This window comes from Passer montanus, unplaced genomic scaffold (assembly GCF_014805655.1).
Source record: "Passer montanus isolate IOZ18808 unplaced genomic scaffold, ASM1480565v1 scaffold15, whole genome shotgun sequence".
Taxonomy (NCBI): domain Eukaryota; kingdom Metazoa; phylum Chordata; class Aves; order Passeriformes; family Passeridae; genus Passer; species Passer montanus.
Genome location: NW_024362051.1, coordinates 14,231,872 through 14,247,045, shown reverse-complemented (window position 1 = coordinate 14,247,045; position 15,174 = coordinate 14,231,872). Strand labels below are relative to the sequence as shown.

The window sequence follows — 15,174 nt, the reverse complement described above, 5'->3', positions numbered from 1 at the left end:
AGCAGGACAGAAAACCCAGCAGCTCTGCAGAATTACAGCGTCCTGAAAGTGCCACCACAGCACTGGGAGGTGCCTCCAGCCTGCCAGGAGTGCAGGCAGGAAGCAGAGCAGAGAGAGCCCCAGGGCCAGGAGCTGCATCCAGACCCACTCCATCACCACACTCCTTGCAGGTCCTTAAAGGAAGGCCCTGGACCAAGGGCTGCTGGCAGCCAGCCAGCTGCTGAATGGATTTTAGGGAGCCTGGGGAGGCAGGCAGAGCTCTGAAACACGGATTTAATGGGGCTGAAGCAGCCAGCCCTCTGCCCACAGCAGCAGCAGCCCCAGCCCAAGCAGAGGGCTCAGAAGCAGCTTCAGGCAGGGGTCCCAGCCTGCTCCCAGAACAGGAAGGACAGACAGGGACAGACAGGGAGGACCATTCTCCTCCTTAAGAGAGACCATCAAAATGGTCTGCTGAGCCAAACCAGCAGGCTCAGAGCTGGCAGGGCTGTGTGCAGGGACACAGAGCACTGACAGCTCATGGCTGGGCAGCACGGAGCTGAGCCACCCCTGGGCTCTGCACCCCACAAACTCCTTCTGCCCTCTGGGAAAAAGAGACCAGAGGAGCTGCTCCAGCAGGGCTCCTGCCCAGGGACACTGACCACGCTGCCCTGCCCAGCTCAGCACAGCTGAGCTCTGCTGGGATCACCTGGGAGGCAGAGCCAGGTGATACACACGGGAAAGGATGGATGTGCAGCCACTGCCAGAGAGGATCAAAGGGAAGGAGAAACCACAGAGGGGGAAGAGACTGCTTTGTGCAAGGGCTGAAATGGGTGTGAGGAACATTACTGCAAATTATACCAATTACTGAGAGAAAAATGCTCGGGCTGCAGATGAAAATGTCGTGGCTGAGGCAGCACCAAAAGGAACCAAGCACTGAGCACCAAGCCAGGCCTGGCCCTGCCTGACCCTGCCTCTGAGGGAAGCAGGGAAGGGACTGGGGCTGGACTATTGCAATTATGGCAAATCCAGCCTGCTGGGAAATGGCTCAATTAGGGGTTTTAAAACACAGGACAGAAGAGGCAGGACCAGGTGCAACTGCTCCTCTAGGAAGAAAAACAAGTGCTTTCTTGACCCAGGGCTTTGATTGCCTGAACTACAATAAAAAGATTTTTATTTTTAAGGGCTCTTGTTGACAATCTTCACAAGGCAGGACCTCCTGACTCCTGTATTTCTATTCCAATTCCCCTTTGGAAAGACACATTCACCCTGCACATTCTGGCTCAGAGAGAAGAGCTGGTCCCAGGTGTCACCTGATCCCTCTGCTGAACTTCAGGAGCAGGTCCTGAGGCCATCAGACCCCTGCAGTGCCACTGGGGTGGGGACATGGTGTGGGCAGGAGGGACACACCCTGAGGGGTGCAGGGACTGCCTGGCACTGCCCTCCACAGCCCCAGGTCCCACCAGCAGGTTTCTGCCCCATGCCCTGCTGGGTGCCACACTCAGCTCTCCCTGGGGCCACCCTGGGGTCCCCACACTGGGCCCTGTCACCCCCCAGCCCAGGGTCACCAGCATCTCCTGCTGACCCCTCCCACAGCTCAGCCACCCCTCAGGGGTCAGGCTTGACAAGAAATACTCACTGCCTTCGCTCTGGCTGTCCTTGTTCGAGTTGTACACCTGGAAAACACAAGCACAAAGCCTTATGAAACCCTGGCTCCAGCTGGGGCTGCTGGCACAGCTGGTGCCACCAGTGTGTCTGCTGCCAGGACCTCCCCAAGTCCCCAAACACCACCATGACCTCCTGCACACAAATGTGGGGCTGGCCCAGCTCTGCAGTTATGTTAAAATTCTGACTAGGACAGCTCTTAAAATGAAAGAATGGGATGGACCAGGTACAAACAGAAATTAGAGGTTTCTAAACAAAGTGAAGGTGGGGTTGGACTAGATGATTTTTAAAGGTCCCTTCCAACCCAAACTGTTCCATGATTCTGACTCCTCTTCTGACAGACACATCCAGAGGGTATAAACTTAGAGCAAAGCAGGCAATTCCCTCATGGGCATTGCAGGAACCTCTGGCAGGTGCAGCTGGGGCAGGGAGCAGCTACCACCCTCCTCAGGTACAGCCTGAGCAAACGAGTCAGCCAAAGAGGAGCACAGGAAAAGAAATGTCACTGATTTAGGGAGCACAAGAATGCAGCAGGATGAGGCACTGGATGCATCCAGCACTGCTCACAGCAGAGCCACCTCCAGGATCCACCCCAGGCCTCTCCAGCCTTCCAACAGCCACCCTCCTCCTCCCACCCCAACCACCACCCCACCACTGCTTGGCTGCTGGAGAGTAAAGTGACATTTCAGCAGATACAACAAAAAGGGAAAACACTGGCAGGTTTTAATCACAATGTGAGGGCACTTTAAAAGCCCAGGATAATACCAACAGCAGCTGTAAGAAGATCAGCCCTCAGACAGGTTGAGCACTGAAGGATTATTCTAAACCATTTTACCCTCTTGAGCTGGAGAAATACAGAGTGCCACCAGGAGCACACACACACATGCCAGCAGCATCCTGGCTGTGACTGAGGGGTCACCCTCCACCGAGCAGGACACGAGGCTGGAGGAGCAGTGGGGAGCAGGGCTGGGAGCCCTCGCAAGGGGAGCTGCCTGCAGCATCACATGCTGCCTCCCGAAATAGCCAGCGGGCAGGGCGAGCTTCCAAAGGCCATGTTGATAGCAACAGCCCCAGCAACGGGGGAGAGGCTGCAGGCAGGGCTCTGCTGCAGGCACCCCAGCCCCTGGCAGCAGCAGGGAGCCCGGGGTGCTCTGTGCTGTGCCCAGGAGCTCCAGCTGCAGGGCGAGGCTGGGAAGCTGCCTGTGATGCTCTCAGGATCAGAGCCAGGCCCAGCAGAGCTCACCGTGCTGCCCCAACAGCCACCACTACCAAAAACACCCAGCACGGCTGTGTGCCACAGGGCATGCCACCAGCAGGGCACATAAACACATCCCTTCCCTGGAGGTCACCCAAACACAGGCCATCCCTGAGCTGGGCACCAGCCGGAGCACGGCAGGACACCTTGGATCAGCTCCACACCCAGCACGTGCTCAGGGGGGCACAAATGCAATGGAGCAGCTCAAAACTGGGCTGTGGGCAGGCACTGAGCCCTGCCAGGAGCACCTTCCCTCTCCCCCTCCCAGGACACCTGGCTGTGTAGCACGAGACCAAGCAGAGATGGTTGTTTGCAGAGAAAATCCATCAGGCACATCTGGCAAGCGGGGGATGATTCAGCAGCAAAAGCAGCTGCTGTCAGCAAGTGAGTTTTCCTCTAGGAACAGTGTTGATATCAAGAAAATTAAATAAGTGGAAAGGGGGAAGGAAAACAGCCGCAGGCTCCCCTGACAGCAGTGCCCCACCACAGGCAGCCTTCCCTAAGGAAGTTCCCCTCCAAGTTCAGTGCCTCTGTTGAGGGCTCACTGCAGGGGCTGGGGGCTCAGCTGTTACTCAAAGCCTGGAGACACACGGCCCTTCCTTGGGATCACACACAGATGTCGTGCCCTGGCTCACCCCCACGCACAGGTAACACTAAACACAGCACAGGACCAGGCTGGGAGCACCTGGGATAGTGGGAGGTGTCCCTGCCCATGGCAGGCTGGAATGGGATGAGTTTTAAGATCCTTCCAACCTAAACCATTCCAACTCCTAGCACAGCAGCTCCAGGGACATTCTCTGCCTGCACTTTTGCTCTTCCAGTCTGGATCCATGAAACAACAGAGCTTGTTATCACCAGAGACTGCTCTTAAAACAAGGGAAAAGGGCAGACAAGGAAACACAATATGCCTTTGCCATTAATTGCAAAGTGTGCACACAGCAAGAGGGAAGTTTCACAAAAAGGTCAACAGCAACCATAAAACACAGAGACACTGCCACCCTACACCCATGTCATCAAGGACAAACCTTTCATCCATTGTCTGTGTTAATCCACTAACACAACTCTACATCAGCAGGGTTTCAGCCAAGCCCCAAGTCTGCAATATCCCTTCCTTTTCCAAGAAATACTTCTCCTATTCTGCTAATCTTTTAGAGGGAGATTTCTCTGGGTAAGAGAACGTTTCCAAGTCTGAGGAAAGGGCTGCTGTGTAAGAGGTCCAGGAGCGAGGCTCCTGCAGTGGCCCAAGGGTCACCCCTGCTCTGCTGGCAACCCTTGGGCTCGTGCCTTGGCAAAGGCTGCTCCTGCCCAGCCTGGCCCTAGGCATGATATATTGATATTCCACTCCTTCCAGAAGAGCTCTGGTAACAGGCAGGGCTTAAAGCAGAAGATGCACTTGAAGATTAAGCCTCATACACATGAGTCAGCTCATGGACCAACCCCCCCTGGGAAAGGGGGCAGAACTTGACAGAGGTTCTTGCTGTTCCCCACACCACACACATGGCACTGAGCCCAGGGCTGCAGCACCTCTGTCCCAGGAGACATGGCCCGGGAGCACCTTGGAAAAGCTCTTCTGACCCCTCTTCCACACAACTGCCAAGTGCTGGGTTTGATTTCCCCCACCCTCACACTCTCTCTTGGCTGTACCTGCAGCACTGCCATTCCCAGGCTGGCTGGGGCTGCCTCACACACAGCCCTGGGCCAGGGGACACCAAGGGACAGCACAGTGCCACCTCCCAGGGTGACAGCATCCAGCACACAGCCCGTGGGGGCTGTGCCCAGGGCAGGGCAGGCAGGAGCTGTGCCCGGGACAGGCAGGCAGGAGCTGTGCCCAGGGCAGGACAGACAGGAGCTCTGCAGACACACACATCGCCCAGCACGGGCCAGACAATACACCACCATTCAGTGAGGGTATTTTGATGCCCACACGCTGTTTTTCCTGCTGTTAACACACTCTGGAGAAAACAGCCCTAAACCCAGAGAGTTTCTCGTGAAATAAAAAGCTTCTTTCACTTTGCAGTATTAGTCACTGACAAAGGGTGGGAAATCAGAGGGAAGAAACGTTGCTGGGAGGTGAAGGGCCTGTGGCCCATGGACACGTGTGGGAACAGGCTGGGTTATAAAACTCCCAGAATTGGGATAGTGACTAACGTGGAGACAAATCCCTGCCCTGCAGCACTGCCATGCTTTTACATCTCGCTCTCACTAATTATTCCCATTTGATTGTATTTCCAGAGCCAAAATATCCTCCCAGGCAATTTCAGAAGTGATGTGTATAGAAAAAATATACATTGAGAGAGTACCAAACTTACAGACCTTGATGTCTTGTATTTAATTTTCTAAACTCCTACTGTAGATGGTAAAATATCCTGAATAAAACCAGATTGTATAATTTTTTTTAGTAGAAGCTACTGCTGCTTCATTCTTGCAGGATAATTGCTCTCTGGAAGCTTAAAGAAGGCCTTTATAAGCTATTATTGAAAAATTCCAAGATGCATCTGTAAGTAATCCAGAAAGATAAATTTTATGAGAGCAGTTACAACTCATGACTACTTTGACACTTGCACTATGCTCAATTACAAACTTGATATTTAAGATAATTCATCAAAGAACCAGTTATTTCCTTTGCTGAGACATTTCACCAAATACATGCTTTGTTTTGCAGAGGAAATGGTTTTATAGGGATGATTAAGAGCTCTGAGATGTTCGAGGGTGTGGTAGAGGAACACACAGCCCAGGAGGCAGCTCCCTGCTCCCCTGGAGCCCAGGGATGAGCTGGGGGTCACTCCCCCACACCCAGTGTTTGCCCCTGGACCCGTGTCCCCAGCTGCTCATGGACCAAAGGCTGGGCAGAGCAGCAATGCAGGTGCTGCACCTGCTCCTGGCCCCTCTAAATTCAGTCCTGCCACTACCACACACCCCACACTGGAGCTGTGGACCATGCAAACGTCAGCTGTGGATTTTCCTCTTCAGAAATCCTTTGAAAGACACCATCTGGAGCTTCAAATACTCCTACAGCCACTGACAGCCACCATCTGGAGCCTAAACCACCTCCACAAGCACTGATGGCCATCATTGAGAGCCTAAAATAGTCCCAGAGCCACCAAGAGCCACCATCCAGAGCCTGAAACACCCCTCACACACCATCCAGAGCCTGAAACACCCCTCACACACCATCCAGAGCCTGAAACACCCCTCAGACACCATCCAGAGCCTAAAAGAGTCCTGCAGCCACTCTTCATCACCTGATGCCCTTTCTGCTCATGCACAGATAAATCAGGAAGAATTCCACCCATCAGTTTTCCAACCTGACCCTAAACAAACTGCACACGTGATGTGAAAAGAGCAAACAGCCGTGAGTGGTTTGGATGACAATGGGTTGTGGGAAAAGAAAAGGAAAAGGAAGTAGCTGGGGGTTGGAAGGGGAACTACAAAAAGATGATGTTGAGTAATTTCATTTTTATTTCCTCATTTCAGGGGTCAGGCTGTTGCCCATTAACCTCACAAGACATGGGCTATGATTTCCTATGGCACTTGCTTCATTTTAAGTTTCATTCACTTTCCTTTCAAGTTTAAAATCCAAAATGGCCCAACCTGAGCTGCACCCCTTGGAGGCTGCACAGTGTTCAGCACAGTTCCCAAAATCCTTCAAACTCCAACACTGGCATGAAATTCTGCCCAATGGCTAAAATCTAGAGGAAAGGATTGCCCAGCTGCTCAGAGCAAAGAGGGATTTAAGGAAAGCACTGGAGACAGGAGCCAGCAGCCCTGGTTTGCAGAGAGGGGATCTCCATCGAAGGAGGATTTCAACTCCATGCCCTGGCGTGGAAGATTCCACCTCACACTCCCTTCACTGGTGCTGGGACCTCCCCTCCAAGCCAGATTTTCCATTTGGACTCTCAGAATGGGCCAGTCCTGCCAGAGTTCCCTGGTCTCCCTGGGGGAGCGGGGTGTTTGCAAGGTCCAGAGCAATGGGAGGAAATGCTGCAGTGTTATGCAATTTCCTTGTGATTCATATTCAGAAATCCTCAAAACAGCCAGGAATGAGTCTTTCAACTTTCAGCTCAAGAGATGCACAAGCCCAAGGGGTATAAATAGATATGACATTCCCTCAGAACTGGTAGCCCAAGTGGCTTCCCAGCCACGCTGGGACGGCCTGGGGAGCCATGGGCAGGAGGAGCACAGACATTCCACACGAGTGTTTTGCAACCCTTTTATAAGGGCAAATGGGCTGAAGAGCAGTGCTCCAGCTGGAGTCCAGCCACCCTGACTGACTCAGCTGCTGCTGGGTGCCTGCAGCACCCCCAGCACCCCAGAGCTCACAGAGAGCCCTGCCCCAGCAGGGAAGGCTGGGGATCCCACACACCCCTCTCCACACCTCAACTGCCCTGCAACAGAAGGAACAAGCCTTTCCTCTTGACGCCTTCCTCACCAGGACACCAGGGATGTGCCTGGTTGTGTCCCCACAGTCCCCAGCCTGTCCTGCAGGGCCCTCCATGGGCACAGGGATGGCCAGAGAGGGGCTGGAGCTCTGGCACCCACAGATCCCAGAGATGGCACAAGCCTGGGGCAGGGAGGGCACCCTGCACCCTGTCCCTGCAGCAAGAGGGAAGGGGTCAGAGCAAGAATGGAGAGAAGGAAGAAGAGAAGAGGGAGGTGGACCCTCCAGACCTGCCCCTGAGCTGGGCACTGCGGAGCTGCTTCTCTGGGACACAGCCCTGGAGCAGCATCCCAGCAAAGCTCATGTACAAAAAGCCTATTTCCTTGTTAAAAGCAGGACACCTGGCAACCTTGATGAAATCAGCCCTTGTTTCTGGCTCTGCCTTATCAACCCTGTTCTATTTCTGTCTGAGAGCCAGGTTTTTGTACTACAAGCAGGATTTTCAGAGCTAGACTACACTGTGTTGTGGTTAGAAATAACCTTCCCTGCTCTGAGAGCCAGAAGGATACAGATAGGAGTATGATCTCTCCCAGCCCACATCCCTGCAAACCTCTCTGCAGCAGGAGGGGAGGGAAAATTATGCCTTACTTCCCCAAGTGGAGAACTTGGCAGGGCAGCAGAAACCCACTGTGAAATGCTGGTTTATGTCATGCAGACGAAGCTGTTCATTTGGAAGAGGGTGGCCAGGGACCCTGGCAGCTCCTTCCTTCCTTCCTTCCTTTCCTCCCAACCTACTGCTCATCGCAGTCGGAGTCATCTCCCACCTCGTGTCCCCCTTTCTCTCTCCTGCTCCTTCCTTCCAACATAAATTTCAGCTTCAAACTTACACCCTGATCAGAAGACAGAAAAATCTATCAAAAACGAAGCACCTGGGGGCCTTGAATCCCCTAGATGGGTCTTGCTCTTCCGTCTCTCTCCTGTAGCCGAGCTGAAGGATGGTTGTAATTAAAAACAAGCCCACATTTTATTACAAGTGCAGGCATTCCCAAGGGCCTCCGGAGCCGAGGCCAGCCGGGCTCCCCGCCAGCCAGCTGGGCTGCTTAGCTCAGCGCAGTTATATAACTGTGTTTGTCACCCAAGGAAACAATCACCTGGGTCAGAACTGGGGGAAAAACTACCTGGGTCAAACTGTCAGCTTCCCAGGGCTCACCCAGAGCAGGGAATGCAGCAGCAGCCACTCTGGGGCTGTGTGGGAGCGAGGGGAGCAGAGCGTGTCAGACGCGCAGCCTCGGAATAACACAGCTAAAGGTCAACTGCTCCAACAAAATACATTTCTGGAATAACTAAAGCGCCTAAAGTTTCCCAGAGCTGAGTTTTTAAGCGGGCCCAGCGAAGCAGACATGTTGGGATCACTCAAATAACTGATTAAAAGTGAAAACTTCTACTGCTCTAAGCTTCCCCCAAGTTTTCTAGGATGCTTGAGCAACAGCTTGCACATCCTCCTCCGGCAGCCCTGCCTGGAGCCCGGCCAGCCCCAGGCAGCACACACGCCCTTCCTCCTCCCAACGTCTGCTGACGAACACGGGCTCTCAACACATCAAAACCAGCCTAATTTTAAATGACAGTGTCATCTTTATTTTTAAAATAACTGTAACACAGCCGTGCCTGGCGCTCCTCCTCTGTGAAAGAGGTTTGACACTGCCTGGGTGCTCCGAACAAGGGTGGTGGCTTTGTGCCAGGACTGGCTCAATCACCACTGCCTGGAGCTTTAAGGACTGGGACATCCCTGAGGTGAGACCCCTTCCAATCCCCCTTTTGCACCTGGAGACACGTGTGGGGCAGCACAGACCCTGAGGCAGCAAAAAGGGGACACAGTCCCATCCCTCCTCTCCCAGAGAGACTTCTCTAAGCCCAGGGTGGCTTCAGAGGTTTCTTGGAGCAATCCTGGGATGTGGCACAAGGTTCTTTCCTGGCCTTGGGAGCCAGCCCAATGAGGCTTTAAAGGCTCCTGGTGTCCTTCTCCAAAACTGCAGCAGCACAGCACATTTATCCCTCTCCAGACAGGACCTGAAATTCCACAACACTCATAACATCCCTGGGAAACCCTCAGCCCTGCCTGCACCCACCCCAGGGGCTGCCAACACTCCCCACCACCACTTCCACCATCCAACAAACACTGGTTGAGAGACAGCATGGGACACATCCACCCTGCCACGGCCTGAACCTGCAGCCTGCCTGTTCCTGATCCAATCCTGCTCCTGATCCAATCCTGCTCCTGGTCCCAGTCCTGCTCCTGACCCCCGTCCTGCTCCTGATCCCAGTCCTGTTCCTGATCCAGTCCTGCTCCTGACCCCAGTCCTGCCCCTGACCCCAGTCCTGCTCCTGACCCCAGTCCTGCCCCTGATCCAGTCCTGTTCCTAAATGCTGGTTTATGTCATGCAGACGAAGCTGTTCATTTGGAAGAGGGTGGCCAGGGACCCTGGCAGCTCCTTCCTTCCTTCCTTCCTTTCCTCCCAACCTACTGCTCATCGCAGTCGGAGTCATCTCCCACCTCGTGTCCCCCTTTCTCTCTCCTGCTCCTTCCTTCCAACATAAATTTCAGCTTCAAACTTACACCCTGATCAGAAGACAGAAAAATCTATCAAAAACGAAGCACCTGGGGGCCTTGAATCCCCTAGATGGGTCTTGCTCTTCCGTCTCTCTCCTGTAGCCGAGCTGAAGGATGGTTGTAATTAAAAACAAGCCCACATTTTATTACAAGTGCAGGCATTCCCAAGGGCCTCCGGAGCCGAGGCCAGCCGGGCTCCCCGCCAGCCAGCTGGGCTGCTTAGCTCAGCGCAGTTATATAACTGTGTTTGTCACCCAAGGAAACAATCACCTGGGTCAGAACTGGGGGAAAAACTACCTGGGTCAAACTGTCAGCTTCCCAGGGCTCACCCAGAGCAGGGAATGCAGCAGCAGCCACTCTGGGGCTGTGTGGGAGCGAGGGGAGCAGAGCGTGTCAGACGCGCAGCCTCGGAATAACACAGCTAAAGGTCAACTGCTCCAACAAAATACATTTCTGGAATAACTAAAGCGCCTAAAGCTTCCCAGAGCTGAGTTTTTAAGCGGGCCCAGCGAAGCAGACATGTTGGGATCACTCAAATAACTGATTAAAAGTGAAAACTTCTACTGCTCTAAGCTTCCCCCAAGTTTTCTAGGATGCTTGAGCAACAGCTTGCACATCCTCCTCCGGCAGCCCTGCCTGGAGCCCGGCCAGCCCCAGGCAGCACACACGCCCTTCCTCCTCCCAACGTCTGCTGACGAACACGGGCTCTCAACACATCAAAACCAGCCTAATTTTAAATGACAGTGTCATCTTTATTTTTAAAATAACTGTAACACAGCCGTGCCTGGCGCTCCTCCTCTGTGAAAGAGGTTTGACACTGCCTGGGTGCTCCGAACAAGGGTGGTGGCTTTGTGCCAGGACTGGCTCAATCACCACTGCCTGGAGCTTTAAGGACTGGGACATCCCTGAGGTGAGACCCCTTCCAATCCCCCTTTTGCACCTGGAGACACGTGTGGGGCAGCACAGACCCTGAGGCAGCAAAAAGGGGACACAGTCCCATCCCTCCTCTCCCAGAGAGACTTCTCTAAGCCCAGGGTGGCTTCAGAGGTTTCTTGGAGCAATCCTGGGATGTGGCACAAGGTTCCTTCCTGGCCTTGGGAGCCAGCCCAATGAGGCTTTAAAGGCTCCTCATGTCCCTCTCCAAAACTGCAGCAGCACAGCACATTTATCCCTCTCCAGACAGGACCTGAAATTCCACAACACTCATAACATCCCTGGGAAACCCTCAGCCCTGCCTGCACCCACCCCAGGGGCTGCCAACACTCCCCACCACCACTTCCACCATCCAACAAACACTGGTTGAGAGACAGCATGGGACACATCCGCCCTGCCTGCACCCACCCCAGGGGCTGCCAACACTCCCCACCACCACTTCCACCATCCAACAAACACTGGTTGAGAGACAGCATGGGACACATCCACCCTGCCACGGCCTGAGCCTGCAGCCTGCCTGCTCCTGACCCCAGTCCTGCCCCTGACCCCAGTCCTGCTCCTGACCCCAGTCCTGCCCCTGACCCCAGTCCTGCTCCTGCAGAGCCCAGCTCCACACATGGCTCTGCCAGGAATGACAAACCCAGAGTGAACACAGAAATAAAATTATCAAACCAACAGAGTCCAAAGAGCTTCTTCTGGGGCTGCAGCTGGGAGAAGAAAAACCCCTGGGTGAGGGAAGGTGGTGGGGCTGCAGCAGGACAGTAAATCACTGCTTAAAATAAAGGAGGAAATAATGGAACAGGCTGGCTTTGCGAGCCACTGAAGCATGAACCATTTACTTTAATTTTTAATTTAAAGTAGGAAACAATACTCTAATAGTCTATTTAAATTGGCAGGGAAATTTGTTCTCCCAACATGGAGCTATTCCCTGAATTTCTACATGTTTGTTGAATTGCCTGATCAACTGACTCAAAGCAGAGGTGCTAAAGAGAGGAAAGGAAAGTGAGGATGCTCTCTTTGGTCTGTCACTCCAGCTGAGGCCCTGTGCCTCCCTGCTGAGGCTGCCAGCAGGGCTGAAGGGTGGACAGCAAGTTCCCACCAAACCATGACACGAAATCCCTGGATGCAAGCACCCTGCTCCCTGCCCTGGGGCTGGTTCACCTCTCTGGGCCCAGGCTCACAAACAAGTTGCTGCAAGCAGCTGCTCCATCCTGTTCCACATCTGTGCTGCAATCCAGGTTCGATTATCCCCATTGCCCAGGCACCCCACAGACCCAAGCCAGCCCTCAGCACCAGCTGCCCCCCAGCCTGAACCCAAAACCCAAGAACACACCTGCAGCAGAGCTGCTGGCTGTCCCACGTAGGAGATGTGTGTTGTGCCGTGTCCTGTGGACCAGGACCCACACTCACATCCCCAGCCTGACCCCTGTGAGCTCCTCTCGGGGTTATCAGCAGTGACAGAAGGAGATAAGCAGCTGTCACTGGGTCCCCACCAGAGGCAACATCTCCCAAAGGGAGAGCAAAACCCAACCGGTGTCCTGGGACCAGCCAGCCCAGTGTCCAGGCAAAGCCAAACTTCCACAGCCAACTCCTGCAGCACAGGCCCCAAGGAAGAGCCAGGAATGCATTACAGACACGGTGAGGTATTCACACCAGAGACAGGAGCACTGCTCTGCTCCTGGACACCCCGACAACACAGCTGCAACAAGAGGTCACACACTTGCCAGAACTGGGTGGGACAGCACTTTTAGGTGTGTAAAAGCAATCCAGAGGGCTCTTTCCTCTTTTAAAAATTATCTATAATGCTTCTCTAAGTATTTTTCTCTCAAACAGCTTCTTAAGCAGAGGACAAACCCCGCCAGCTGGGAGAGCCGTCAGCCACTGAAGCAGCAGTTGCTGGAAGCAGGAATAAAAGCCTGAAGTCAAGGCTTAAGACCTCACTGGCTTAAGTGCTTTAGAAGCAAAATAAAAGCTTACCAACTCCATGTAAAGTTACTGCTATTACAGGCTTAAAGGGTTACCAAACAGGAGAGGGAGAGGGAGAAGGAGGGAGCAGCGGCAAGAGCACGTGATCCAAGAACTAACACGGAACATGGCATGGACTGTGCTCCTCTGAGGATCCTCTGCTACCACCTTTTCCTCAAAAAGGACTAAGAATTTTTTGGGGCAATAATCTTGAGCAGTGGGATGCAAAAAAATCCAAGCAGGGGCTCCCCTGGGCCAGTTTGGGTGCCAGTGGGACTCATCATCACCACAGCTCCCTGGACTGAGGGGTGGCACCGATGCCCCCAGAGCGTGGCGAGACTGAGCTCCAGTTCAGGGAAAGTTCACTGGGTTGTCTGGGCTGGGGAACAGAGTAGAGGCAAATAGAAGCAGTAAACAATAGAAATGTAGACATTAGGAGTGGGTAGAGTGGGGAAAAAATGTTCTGTTCACTAAAGAGAGAGAGGGAGATGGAGAAGCAGCAACAGGAATGACTCAGGTCATAGAGAACAACAAAAGAAATCTGCTATAAGCAAACAAACCCAGGCAGGATGAAGGCCATGAAAACCTGCAAGACAGAGCACACAAAAAAACATATTTTCCAGAAAGCTGACAGAAACACGTCTGTGGGATTGAGAGCGTGATCAAAGCTCAGCATGAAAAAGGCTGTGAGGAAAGACACAGGAGAGGCAGGCAGGGAGCAGACCCTGGGGAGAGCAGAGCAGAGAACACGGCGATCGCTGCGGCACTCGCCCACGGGCTCCCCGTGCAGAGAGCTCAGGCCACAGACACCGTCTGTGCTCAAAGATGCCCTGGGTGAGGCTTTTTCTACCATCTCTGACAACTGAGATGGAATGAATCACAAGCCAAAGCAGATCTGCAGCTCCAGTGAGTCCCGGGGCAGTACAAGGGGTTGGGAAGGCGAGCAGTGGGTGCTGTCCATCCTCCTGCAGCCACACTGGGACTGAAGTCCTTCAAGTGAATTTGTTTTTTGAATGAGCCAAAATGACAAGAATGCCGAGGTTGAAAGCACTGGAGTGAGTTCAAAAGACAGCGTTTCCACTGGGAAATAAATCTCTCACCATTTTGTATAATTAGACAAGGAAAATGAAAAGCAATTTCAGAAAGAATTCCCAGAAGCAATATCCAAGGAGGAGGTGAGAGGTGTGCTGGGCAGGAATGCGGGGCTGGGCTCTGCTGTCACTGCCACACCAACACGGGTGGCATGTCCAGCAGCAGGGCTGCAGCAGCTCCACTGACAGCTGTGCCACCAGCAGCACTGGCACGGGCTGCAGCAGCTCCAGGACCACTGACAGCTGTGCCACCAGCAGCACTGGGACAGGAGCAGGGCACGGGGAGCTCCAGAAGCACATCCAGAGCAGCCGCGGCACCCAGCCCATGTGCAGGAGCCAGCAGACCCTGAGGGGACACACCGCAGGAGGAGAAAAAGAGGAGAAAAAGAGGAGAAACAGACGAGAAACACCAAACACAGGGGAGAAACAGGGGAGAAACAGGGGAGGAACAGACAAGAAATAGACGAGAAACAGAGGAGAAACAGAGGAGAAACGGGAGGAACAGACGAGAAACAGACGAGGAACAGAGCAGGGACACAGGAGGTTTGGGGCTGTGAGTTTGGGGACACAGCCGGGAGGCGAATGCTGTCCCCAGTCCGAGCAGCCCCACAGGCCGTGGGTGCGGGCCGGGTCACATCGCTGCCCAGAGCCCGGGGACGGAGGGCACGGAGGGGCCCGGGCCGGGTCACATCGCTGCCCGGGCACGGAGGGGCCCGGGCCGGGTCACATCGCTGCCCAGGGCTCGGAGCGGGCCCGGGCCGGGTCACATCGCTGCCCAGGGATCGGGGCACGGAGGGCTCGGAGCGGGCCCGGGCCGGGTCACATCGCTGCCCTGGCACGGAGGGGCCCGGGGTGCGGGTGCGGTGCACCCCGGGCACAGGTGCCGTGAGGGGCCGGTCTCAGCCGCCATCTAGTGGGGAGCGGCCGTGGCTCCGGGCTGGCCCCGGCTCCGGCACCGCTGGGGAAAAGCTCCCCAGCCAAGGCCATCGAGTCCCAGCTGTGCCGGATCCCCACCCTGTCCCCAGCCCAGAGCTCTGAGTGCCACAGCCAGGAATTCCTCGGGCATCTCCAGGGATGGGCACCCCAAACCTCCCTGGGCGGTTCCAGTGCCTGAGCCCCCTTTCCATGGGGAAATTCCTGCTGTGCCCACCCTGTCCATCCCCAGCCCAGCTTCAGGCCATTCCTCTCCTCCTGTCCCTGTTCCCTGGAGCACAGCCAGACCCACCCAGCTGTCCCCTCCTGGCAGGAGTTGTGCAGGGCCACAAGGGCCCCCGAGCCTTCTCCTCCTCCTCCTTCTCCTCCT

General features: G+C 54.5%; 1 protein-coding gene across 5 annotated transcripts in view; it reads right to left on the bottom strand.

The window, feature by feature from the left end:
- ARHGAP26 (Rho GTPase activating protein 26) overlaps positions 1 to 15,174 on the bottom strand; it is a 101,722-nt gene that overhangs the window by 49,596 nt on the left and 36,952 nt on the right. For all 5 annotated transcript variants that reach the window (XM_039701159.1, XM_039701161.1, XM_039701157.1 and 2 more), the window contains exon 12: positions 1,616 to 1,652. In XM_039701159.1, coding sequence (XP_039557093.1) covers positions 1,616 to 1,652 — 37 coding nt within the window. The remainder of the gene's footprint in view (positions 1 to 1,615; positions 1,653 to 15,174) is intronic.